The sequence below is a fragment of the Nelusetta ayraudi genome, unplaced genomic scaffold (genome assembly GCF_046127955.1).
Source record: "Nelusetta ayraudi isolate G7.1 ecotype Tasmania unplaced genomic scaffold, CSIRO-AGI_Nayr_v1 ptg000063l, whole genome shotgun sequence".
In the NCBI taxonomy this organism is placed as follows: Eukaryota; Metazoa; Chordata; class Actinopteri; order Tetraodontiformes; family Monacanthidae; genus Nelusetta; species Nelusetta ayraudi.
The window spans coordinates 1954384-1967018 of NW_027466113.1; the positions used below are offsets into that span (position 1 = coordinate 1954384).

At 46.3% G+C, this 12635-nt stretch overlaps 1 protein-coding gene across 3 annotated transcripts in view; it reads right to left on the minus strand.

Moving 5' to 3' along the window:
- cdk14 (cyclin dependent kinase 14) overlaps positions 1–12635 on the minus strand; it is a 150931-nt gene that overhangs the window by 70190 nt on the left and 68106 nt on the right. For all 3 annotated transcript variants that reach the window (XM_076041300.1, XM_076041302.1, XM_076041301.1), the window contains one exon: positions 1869–1989. In XM_076041300.1, coding sequence (XP_075897415.1) covers positions 1869–1989 — 121 coding nt within the window. The remainder of the gene's footprint in view (positions 1–1868; positions 1990–12635) is intronic.

Here is a 12635-nt window from a genome sequence, read left to right on the forward strand (position 1 = left end):
AAACCAAACACATGAGCCTGAAGCTTTACAAATTAGTTTAAAGCTTCTGCTCCTCCACTGTCATCCCTCTGAGTAGCTGCACACTGTCTCTTCTAGCATTTAAAAAAAATCTATATCCCCTTTGTATATCTAAGACAGTTAGAAAGAATGATAGCTGGCATATCCGTGTTTTATGCCGTTCTTAACTTCCTTACACTGCGCTATTAATGGTGCATTTTAAATTTAAAAAGAAATCCACCATCCGGGCGTCTGTTTGAGTAATGCCTGTGGAGAGAAGCATTGCGAGAAATACACTTTAGGAAATCACTGAGCCCCTTTTCTAATGAAAACTCTGTTGTTCAGGATTTATATGCGGCGCCAAAGGCAGAAATAATTCCCAGCGTAAAGGGGCGTTGACGTAGCGCCGGCTGTGGGAAGTTAGCGTTTTCTTGAGCCACTCCAGCTCAGCGACGTTCAATTCACTCCTGATTGAACCTGCAACTAGTCGGCGCATCATCACGCAGGTCGTCTTTGTCTGCATTTCCCCTGATTGGCAGACTGTCGAGAGCTGCGGCTGGGTGACATGTTATGAGATGTAAAAAAAAAAAAAAATAGAGTGGCCCTCTCCCCATCTTCCATCACATCCCGTCTCCTCGCAGACGGCAGCTGTTAACCTGCGGGCTGGCGTGATGGATGCTTTCCGTGGCAGCAAGACGGAGCCGGCCAACCTTTCAGCGCTGCGAGAGAGCTGCTTTTTCACGGAAGAGTGCTTTCTAGGTGACCAGGGAAGTGTGTGTGTGTGTGTGTGTGTGTGTGTGTGTGTGTGTGTGTGTGTGTTGCAGGGCCATTCTCGGAGGGGCTCGAACACCGCTCTGTGGATTTGTCTGCCCACAAAATTCAGCGTCCGACTTCCAACAATCCCACCACAGGAGATTGCAACTGTTAGACTCCTCCCATCTCAGAGCAGCGGGCTGCAGGATTCGCTGCTCGGGTGGAGATCGTCAAGCGAGCGACGTTCTTCTGTTCCTTTTGCGCAGTTGCCGTTCGGACAGCGCTGTCTCGTAAACTGTTGACGCACGGATGGACTTCATCTGCGAAAGCGGCGACATTCGCCTGCTTGTATTGGTATTTCTACGGTGAGTTCGTTCAGATAGCGTAACTTAAACAAACGGCGGACAAAAAAAAAACAACGATGGCATGAACACCATTTTTCCGTCTTAAGCAAGAGACAAAAGGCAGACCGCCGATCAGGGGGATTGCACTGCAAAATATATCTGGAAGAGCCAAACGGTTTCGAGCCCACGTCTGAAAACGAGCCAGTGCAATAAAAAATAAACAACAGTTTGTCTCTAATCCTCCACAGGATGTTAACGTTAGGCTTCCTGTGTTTGAAGAGCATTTTAACTCACCTTGGCTGCAGTGCACTGAGTACTCGCGGTTGGGAATCGGCAACCGCAACCCGCAAGCCTCCCTCATAAGTCCTCCCTGCGCATACTACAACATATCGCTGACTGATCAGATTGCACGCTAAGCCTCAACACAACATTTAAGAATCCTGAAAACACGGGGGTGCACTGCGCATTATGCAAGACTTATCCTGCATGTTGGTCTTCCCTGAACCTCAAGCTCAAAGACTGGCTGATTGCCAGTCTTTGAAATTAGGTCTACCACCATGCTGGGCCATATGTCTACTAGCTGTAAAGGCGCAGAAAAAAAATTTTCTCTCGCTCCGTCAAGGACAAATTAACATGCAAATAAAAACACTCGCAACAGCAAAAAAATGCACAGTCGGCTCCGGCAGGAGGAGCCCCTCGTAGCAGGGGTATGGATCGCACTTTAATGGAGACAATATTAAAAGGACCTTGAGGTCAGAGGTTAGGAATACCCACCACATGTCCAGGCAGGTGGAGTAGTCGGTGGATCCCAGCAGGACATCTGGAGGCCGGTACCACAGGGTCACCACCTCATTGGAGTAGGTATGGCTGGGGACTGACTTTGCCCTGGCCAGGCCTGGGGACGGGGGGGGGGAAACAACAGCACCGTCTCAGAAAGCATTATCATTGTCTGACCTTCACTGGGGGAAAACAAAACAAACAAAAAAAAATAACAGCGTGACGCTGAGAAGCAGCCAGAACAAGTGCATTTTTCCCCTCCAATCCCGGCATCTGGTTGCACACACACACACACACACACACATGCACACACACACACACACACACACACACACACACACACACACACACACACACACACGCACACGCACACACACACGTACACACACATTTGAAATACATCCAAGATACAATTAAATTTTCAATCTGAGGCCCGGAAATTCAGCCCTTGTAGCTGATAATAATGATTCAGCACGCTATCAAGAACCCAGTTTAGAATTATAATGGAATGATAAACTGAGACCATGCTTAAACAAAAGTGCAAAAGGATATTGATATACCAGTATAATAATAACAACAATAATGAATCATAGTGATAATCTATTTCATTCCCATCATTTTCGTAGTTTATTCTACCCCTGTTTGTGTGCCGTGGAAATACATAAAACTGTTACAGGTATACAGTATTTTGTTATCAATAAAGGTATACAATAATTGTCATTGTCATATCTACACACAAATGCACGTTTACCTACAGTTTGGCAAAATTTGATATGCACTAACACAGAAAAGCATAGCTAAGCTTTAAAACTCTGCGTAAAAAGCGCCCAGAATGGAGCGAGACAATATGAACGTCCTCATTCGGACTTGATTGCGTCAGATAGTTGTGACCAAGACGCTCCCTTCACTGCTTGCTGACGTATATTAAACAGTTAGTGACTAAGAACGATGGCAGCACAACATTTCCGGCACGGTGGGAAAAGTCTTCTGAAGGTCCATCCCTGTAGAGAACGGTGAGTTCCGGGTCGTCTCCAGTAGCCGACTGGCTCTGCCCGCTCCCTCCTCCATCTCACTTGATTTGATCGTTTCTTTTTCATACTGTGTCAGTCTGACAAATGCACAGGGAAACACACTCGAGAAACCCGAGTTGCCTCGACTGGTATTTATATGGAAATCCAATTAAAGCAGCTTCCGAAAGAGGTGAGGCGTCTGTTGATGAAATTCCGCGTAAAAAAAAAAATCTAACTCTGCGCTCTCCTCTCCTGGAAACTGTGGGAGGCAATCTGGATAGAAAGGCCTTCTTCCTTTTTTTTTTTTTTCTGGTTGGCAAGATCAGACCGCCTATTAAGAATAAAACTGAACACGAGGCTTGTTTCAATAGTTCCATGAATGCAGTTCAGGCGCCCGGGACATTGCAGCGCAGCCCACCTGCGGTGCGCTAATCTCATCGCAGCAGTCTTGCGTCAAGTAACGCACTGCACCTGCACCAACCACACCGACCGCATACAAAAAAATCTGGTTCTGCAACAGCTTCTCTGAGAAACTGACCACACATCTTCGTGTTACCGTTCATCTGGATCACAGTTCAAACGGAGGCGCTTAACAAGTTGGCGGATCGCGCTGAAACGTTTGCCATCCTTTTGGAATTTGAGTTCGCGACGCAACTTCCTCAATACTGCTTTGAGCTTTTTTCTCATTCAGCTGAGGAAGATGTGTTTATACCTGGGGTCCCCAAACTACGGCCCGCGGGCCACATCCGGCCCGCTGCGTGTCTCTATCCGGCCCGCGTGAAGGCAGTCATAACCCCCCCCACCCCCCGGCATGTAACTTCCCGCCACGTTAGCGTAGCGCGACAGCGATAGCGCGCTCCCGTTCCCCCGCTCAACAAAGAAATGCCGGGACGTTAAGGCGCTATTCGAGCTGCCCGAAGGGTGCACAGAGTTCAATAGTAGCTGCGTCTCCGTCCCCCCTGGAATTGCGCAAGACCTAAATATCGCAATAAAAATCGGGTAATGGAAACACCTAAACTTCGAAAAACCTGTCAAACATCGCTACGCGTTTTTTTTTTTTTTTTACGCTCTCACGAGGTGGTTTTTCCAGACGCATCGATATCGATAATGTAAACACTTTTTCACGTTTACACGTCGTCGGACGTGACGTACGGGGTCACGTGACCGCAAAATGTTTTGTACCTTCATCCTCCTCGAAGTGGGGTCTCTTCGCGGGACGAGATTTTACGGGAATCGCGGCCTTGCGCGCTTCACGCCATTCACTGGAAACACCTGCAAATCGCAGTTGTAGTTCGCCGAAATTTTAGGACTATCGCTGTTATTTTGCGAAAAACTGTAATGGAAACGCAGCTTCTGATGAACCGAGTTCAAGCATTGCAGATGTCATTGGAGATAATTACACTTTATTATTATTTTTTGATTTATGATTATTTTTTATTGAGACGTGGATTGAGGAAAACTAAAGTGCTACGACGAGTCGAGTTGTCTTCTGTTGCAGCTGCCCTGCAGTATAGGACATTACTTTTGCACATGAAGAGGAGAAGAAGTCCAGCAGAGTCCGAGGTGACAGACAAACAAAGCACAACGTAATCGCCTCCCCGCCAAAGAAAAAATCATCTGGTATATTTTTGATGTATTTCTTTATTTATTAACTATTAACTTAACGCTAGTGGTTCAATATTCCTTCGTGGGAATGTGTAACATTGGAACAGGCACAGTGTGATTGCACCTGATCGGTCCGCCTTCGATACCGACTTGTGTACGTCCAACCGCAACAAGCCTGAGATTGCTTTTTGAAATGGAAATCAGAACGGGAGAGTTTTGTCAGTGTCACTGGCAATGTATGAAATATCCCTGCAGATGTCCATTTCCATCAAGTCAGTGGGATTGCATGCGCTCACTTAATCAATCGTGATGAAAAAAAACAACAACAAATTGCTTATTTTGTTCTTATTTTCAGGCTGCTGCTGTTGCTATCCAAGCCGGTCATCGGGGGTCTTTTTTCTCTTTTTTTTCCAAGAGCACGAGAGGCTCCGAGGTTGTTCTAACCCCGTCCCAACATTTATCAACCACGCGGCGACACAGAGCCAGGTTAGTTAAGTACCCCCGCAACAGCGGTCCCGTGGCGGTTAATGGCAGAGCAGAGTGCAAATGCAGCGAGCATTAATGAGGCTGGTGGCATTACCTCTTTGTCTCTTCCCGAGTGGTCCGAGAGCTTAATTAAAGCATTTAGCCCGGCAAAAAGGCGGACTTCCTGCCCTCCCTGTCTCTTGTGTGTAGGAGGAAGAAGGACGTCGGAGGGAGAACAGATGAGAAGGGAGGTGGTATTTAACATTTTCTGACTGGAACACCCACAGGAGAGGGGAGTTGCGGGGGGCGTTGGTCGGAATTGAGCACTGTAATTTCCACACGCTGATCTAACACGGAACGGCTCCCCTCCGCCAGCTAATACTGAGAGGCAATCATTTCCACGCCGCGCGCCCCGGTGCGTGCGTGTGCGTGTGGGTGTATTAGGAAAAAAAAGAAAAAGTCCACATGAAACAAAAGAATGTCTTAATGCAGAGGCCCCAGAACCGTCTCCACGCGGCTTTTTCAAATTGCACTGCATGCAAACGCACCCCCCTTTAGATGTTTAATGAAACCATCTTTCGGTTGTGGTTAAGATCTACGGTGATTCAAATATGCATGTTCAGTCAAACAGTATTGCCTCAGGTCCAGTATTGAGCTGTGTTCCCAACTGACATTAAGCGGAAATCACAGTGTGGGTGAAAGACAGAGGAATAAAGCCACGAAGCTACAAAGATTTTCCCACAGAAGGCGGGGATGTCTCACTCTCCTGATGAAATGTATTACAACATATTCTTAATTGTCTTGGTGAACTATGGAATCAGCTAGACTGCCATCCAAGCTGACTGACATATCATCATTAACATATCATTAAATAAACAATACTAACAGTGTTTTTGTTGCTTCCAGAACACAGATCTCCCTATCGTTTTGATTGGGATGACGCGAGCATTTATATAAGTGGGCCCAGGGCCACCTAGGAACACACACACACACACACACACACACACACACACACACACACACACACACACACACACACACACACACACACACTTACATGGCAGGTGTTTAGGTGTAAAAACTCTATTTGCACGTTCATATGTTGGCATTTCATCAAAGTAACGACTTCTATTTTTTGCTATGTATTCTGCTATGTTTGTTGGTTCAGTCACTTGTTTCTGAGCAAGACGTTTTATATGTAAAGGCTCACACTTTTAGTGTTTGACCATACAAGACATGTTTGTGGTTTTGTGCTATTGTGGCTAATGATCAAACTGTCCATAGTGTAGTTGGTGAATCTGTTAAAAAACGGGGGGGGGGGCAAAACAAATCTGACTTTGGCAGTAATTATTACACAAGCATTGTGTTTCATTTTCAAGGTGGTTTTCAGGTGTTTTATTGACCTTGGCCACTTCTTCAGGAGAAACACTATATGTGGGATGGGAGACACTCAGCCCTGACCTTCTCCATTAAAACCCCACAGAGTCCACTTCAGACGAGGGACAGCTTCAAACGGCTGACCCGCGGCCCCCAGCAGGCCCCTACTGTCGCAGCTTTAATATGTTTTGGTTCACCAGTTGGCCTTCCATCCAGTCCAGGTAGTTTCCAGGATGAAGGTCACACCTTGAATTATACATCAATATGTCGAGCCCGGGTCAGGATGTGTGTGGGGTGAGGAGAGGTGGGCGGGGAACGGCGAGGAGGGAGGAGGGGACGCAGAAAAGAAAAAAAAAGGGTCTAAAATAGTCTGTGTCCCCGAGGGGAACGGCCCCACTGTTCGCTTGAAGTTCATTTGGATTTTTAGATATGAAAAAAAAAAGAAGAAGCAGCAGGCTTTGCTTTGCGTCTCGTCCTCCGCTCTTCTCTGCAGATGGAGAGATACACTGATTCCTGCCAAGATTTATTAAATGTCATCATGAAAGGAAATAAATAGACTGGAAATATCAAACAAATGAAAAAAAAAAAAACTAACTAGATAAATAATGAAATAAAAAGTCAGGTTTGCTTTACAGCTTCCAATAAATGTGTGTGTTTTTTTTCAATCAAAAGGTTTGCAGCTAGGACAAGAAAAATTGTAATTATTTTTGTATAAAGCAGCTGTGTCATTTTTGTTTTTTTTACTTTTTATGCTTGCTTGACAGTTCTCGTCTTTGAGCTCTTCTGATGAAGGTCACCTTCTCGGTGACCTCCTGTGGCCTAGTGTTACAGTGTCCTCCCAGAGACCGGGGGGGGGTCGTGGTTTCAATTCCAGCCTCCCTGCTTGGCTCAGCGTATGTGGGGTCAGATTTGGAGGAGGGGGAGTGGGGGTCAGATCAGCGAATGATTCCTGAGTGTTAGCTGCTGCTCAACCGCTCCATCAGGGGGGTGGATGGATCAAATGTGGAGGACAAATTTGCCACCAAGATGTGACTTCAACCTTCTCTGTCCCGATATCTATTGTAGATAGTCAGATATTTATAAAGGTCAGCATATTTGTTTAGTTCAATAGTTAATTTAGCTTGAGACACATTCAAAGGATAACAAATCACACAAACCACTTTGACTGACAGATTGGACGTCAGTGACTCCAGTGCAGGAAAATATTCTGCATTCATACATTTGTGGGCATCTGCACGCTTCCCTTTAAGAACTGCAAAGACAGAGTCTGTTGGTATTTCAAACCCTGCAAAAAGCCCACTGAGATGAGATGAGGTTTGGCCGAAACTTTCTCTGACAGAGTCCCTTAATGTATTTGCCCAGCTGAAAATACACACATGTAATATGGATGAGGAGCCGAGCAGGCAGGCAGGCAGGCAGGCAGGCAGGCAGGCAGGCAGGCAGGTAGCTCTTATGGGCCGTTTAGTGAGGAGCCGCATCTGTTTTTCCAACTAAAGTTAGTCAGCCAAAGCAATGTCCGTGGTTGCACGAAGAAAAAAAGGGACAGCAGTGCTTTGGTCATCAAAAAATTGAGTTATGAAACTCAATTATCAGGACTAAGGTTAAGTATACATCATAGTTTTATTGGCCGAACAGTTTACTGCCTCATATTAAGCTGTAGTTCAGTGTGAGAGGGAGAGAGACAGAGAGAGAGAGAGAGAGAGAGAGAGAGAGAGAGAGAGAGAGAGAGAGAGACAGAGAGAGAGAGACAGACAGACAGACAGAGAGAGAGAGAGAGAGAGACAGAGAGAGAGAGAGACAGACAGAGATAGACAGACAGAGAGAGAGAGAGAGAGAGACAGAGAGAGAGAGAGAGACAGACAGACAGACAGACAGAGAGAGAGAGAGAGAGAGACAGAGAGAGAGACAGAGAGAGTGCAGCACACCATCTGCTATCACCGCAGCTCGTTTCAGACACAAAGTTAACTGTAATGAACTCTGCGTAATTCTATGTGAAGCCAGTGAAGCCGTCGTTACCGACACAATCAACAGACGCCGCTCCTGGTTCGGCTGTTTTAAACCTCCCAGTGTCATTTTACTATGCTTTTTGATTTAGATCAAATAAACAGATGGACAGACACGCACATGTAGCCCTGATTCATGGAGCAGACTCTAAAATAGCAGCAGCAGCAGCAGCAGCAGCAGCCGCCTCTAAAAAAAGTCACACACACACACACGCACGCACACAAACACATCCCAGATTTGTGGCAAGACTCTGGGTGGAAGTGCACACTGGGGAGAGGCAAAACAGTCTGCAACATTCTTGCAGCTCCATTGTCACATTGCTTCACTCCTCACACATCATTATCCCGGCAGCTGTTGCTTCGCGCCGAAGCAAAACACCCGGACACACTTGCGCACGCCGTCAGACATTAGCTGATTACAGCTGCAGCGAGTGACGGCCAAAACAGCAAAAAAAATCCGCTGGTCCGTCCCACAACTGTGAGATAGGTGAAGCTGCGGCGTTCTGCTTGTCCACTGGCGTAAACACTATGACGAGAGATTGTTTTTAAATTATGACATGTTTTAAGACGGGGAGGGATACGAGAACGAGGGGAGCTGGCAGCGGTGCAGCCTTTGCAATTTTCCCTAAGCTGTTTTTTTTCCTCGTCCCCACAGGACCGGGAACATGAGGGAGCTGCTTAAAAAAAAATCCCAGCATCACACTGCGGCTGCTGAATGTACTTGTTTGGGAATAGGAGAGATTGAGAGAAGAATAAATGCGTCTTGTTTTGATTTATTCTATTACAATATATATATATATACACCGAGAGAGCATCTAGGAAATAAATCTATAAAATACATTAAAAAAAAATCCTCCATCTAGTAGTGGAGGTATTTCGCTTCTGTCTGGATTTTTCTGGAATTGTCAGTCGGTCAGCGAAGAGGGTTGCGAATCTTTGTCTGCAAGAAAGCCCCGCGGGCTGTCGGACACGAAAACACGTCACAAGCTGGCTGGACCGAGGACAACCTGGCGCGGTCGCGGCTCCACAGTCAAGCTGCTCTCCGAATGAATCTCATCGGGTTCCTGGCGACGGCGGCGGCACCTCAGCCGCTCCAGGTTGGCCGGCCGGCATATGGGCGAGCTGCGGCGATTCAAGCGCTGCCTTTCAGCAGGTCCGTGCCCAGTGCGCGAGCACGCGCTCACCCTCTCACCGAGCCCGCGAAGCACGACGCCCGTGACTCATCTGCTGTGTCATTGGCTGCTGTAATTAAGGGCTTGTCATCAGGGAATTTGTCTCAGGGCTGCAAGTCATGACGAGGAAGGTTTGGGAAGAGGAGGATGCTACGGCGCCCCCCACAGGATCCTGACAGCAAGGCATTCTCTGCTGGCCTTAAGATACTTACTTACTCAAGTACATTTTCCCATAAATTCTCCATCGTTGTTATTTCACGTTATATCATATCCACTTGACCGCACTGCTTCCATTGTTGTGTATTATAGTAGAGGTTCTATTCAATTATATTTCAGCTAGCTTGTGTTGTCAGGTTCTATGAAATCTGCCGACGGCCAGCAGGATCAACACTGCAGGCTGTGAACGCACCACCGTCAGTTGCGATAGCCAATCAGATCGGGAGTCTGCGATGCCGAGACCAGCTAGCTGAACTTCACGTGTACAGTATGTGTCCTGTGACCCACGGCGTCTGAAGGAGAGTATGAAGATTTAGCTGCCGAATCATCTGCAATTTAAAATGCAAATAGCGTGGCGCTAACATGTTCAACCCTTTAATAATGAAGTAGTTCAATAGTTTGTTTCGTTATCCTCCGTCCGTTGGTCTTTCGTACAAATCGGCAACAATGCGCATTTTATTAGACACGTTTGATGACAAAGTGTCGTCGTGATTGACTTCATAAAACTTTGTTGAGGAATCTTTAAAAATCATCTTTTATTTCTAAGTTTTGACAGCATCAGTGGCCTTAGTTACTTCGTCTTAATTATGATTAAATGCTCCAGAAACCAAGTTTTGCTCGACTTGGCCACCTATATGAAGGTGATGTAATGTGTTATTGTGATTTTGTATGGATTCTCGAGCAGGGAAATATGTCTCGGCGTGAAAATGCACGGCCCGCCACTGCACAAACGCGATCCTGAGGGGGTTCATTTGCACCGGAAGTCGTTATGTTGCGGACAGCGCTCACTCGTGCCACTTAATGATGGGAAAATGGTTGATTAATGTGGTGCTTTTTATCGCTTTGGCGATATCCTCTCTGCTAATTATCGACAGAGACAGATTACAGAGCAAATCCCAGGAAGACACAACAAAGGGAAATAAAACTGCAGACTGCGGCACTCGGGAGTGTTGATGAAGTAGCACTTAGCCAATAAATGATCACAATTGCATCGTGGTTGCCATCATTGTGCAATGTTAAAAAGGTCAAAAAGAAAATTCTATGCAACAAAAATCATGTGAACTGAAGTAAAAAAAAAAGCTGGTCTGGTTTCACGGCAGACGAATGGAAATGTATGTGGACACGTACGCAAGCGGCATGGATTTGTGGTAATGACCCTTGTGCCTCTCAACACGTACACAATAGACACAGACTCCAGCACACTGCTTCATTTGGCCTCAATTAATTGTGTCCTTGATATGGAGCAGGGGATCCTCTAAGCCTCATTTACGGGCTTGGTTGTTTGCGCTGCTCATTAAAAAGTGTGCAAACCCACCGAGGAGCCGCCGGAAGCATCTGGATCACCTCCACAAGCGGCAGCGGGGGAAGCGGAGCTTTGGCCACTGTGGCTGGTGAGAAATTCACATGATGCTTTTGGAAACAGTGCAGTTCGACCGGTGGGCAAGTCCATCAAGTCATTAAAAAGTGATTTTGCCTTCAGTGTTCTCAATGTCACTGCTCAGTTGCATTGGCATGGCTATTTTGCTGAAACAAGTCACAATGTATGTATTATAATCACAACCAGTCTCTTCCATTGGATTAATAAACGTGTCAGTGGCACTAGCATGGGTTTTTTATTTTCACTGTAAAAGGAAACGATTACGATCCTGCCAAAGTATTTCATACAAATTTGATTTTAAATTTAAGGCAATTTAATGAAGAAATTTAATGGACAAGCATTTGCATGCATAAAAGTCAATCCAGCCATTTTTTTTTATCTCTTGAACTGTAAATATGATTCCCTGTTCCAAGAATCCATTAAGTGTCCAATCCAATTATAGTCTGTCTAGGTTGTTTTTTTGTTGGGGAGGAAATTGATTTTGGCTGTAGAGCACAATTGATGATGTGACCAACAGCGAAACATCACTCCTAATAATACTCAATTGTCTCAAAAGTATGTGTTTAAGCATGTGTTTTGACAGCGATGCAACCTGCATCTGAGGGTTGAGTCCAGTTGAGACCAGGAGCCATGCACTTTATTTTTTGGCTTTTCCTAAGGACCAATTTGAATTTAAATCATACATTTCTAAAAAAAAAAACATGGTTACCCCATCAGCGGAAATTGAGAGCTTCCCAATTTGCCCTCTTCACCTTGCATCCAAACACGTCTTCATCGCTGCACTCTATCAAGACGAGTCCTCATGTTCCGCCAACTCTTCCTCCAGCCCTGAGACCCTCCTTTGTTTCGCTCTCCACCCCAACCAGTGCCACGGGCCTCAGCTGCAGGCCGTTAGTATTCCTGCTGCCAAGACCCAGGGCCACCAGGACTCAAACACACACACACACACACACACACACACACACACACACACACACACACACACACACACACACACACACACACACACGTACACGCACACACACACAGACACCTTCCTGGCATGGCCCGCCTTCGGGCAAAGGCTGATTCCGTGCTTTGTGCGTGTTTGCCGAAGAGCGCGACTCCAGCGACAGACTCATCAGCTCTGGGATTTACACATCATCCCGCTCATTCGGTATTGTGTCTATTATGTCCACGTTCTCATTTCCCTGGCAGCCATGTTTCTGCGCTAAAACAGGGTTTGCATTATTGATGAAGCTGCCGCCCGCCTCCCCAACCATCTGTCTGTCTGGGCAGAGGGGTGGATGCTGGACAGGAGGGGCAGTTTGAGGGATTTGGAGAATGGGTGAGCCCTGCTGGAGTGGATGGGAGGAAGGATGGACAAACAAATGGAGGGATGGAGGGCGTGTTTGCCGTCCCCGGAGGGTGTCAGACAGACCATCAAGATAGTGATTACCAAGCATGGATCCATGCCATATGGTGCCACTTCAGTAGTGGAAAGAAATATGAAGAGAAAGAACGAGGATAATTCAAACACATTTTCTACTGCTTCCAAT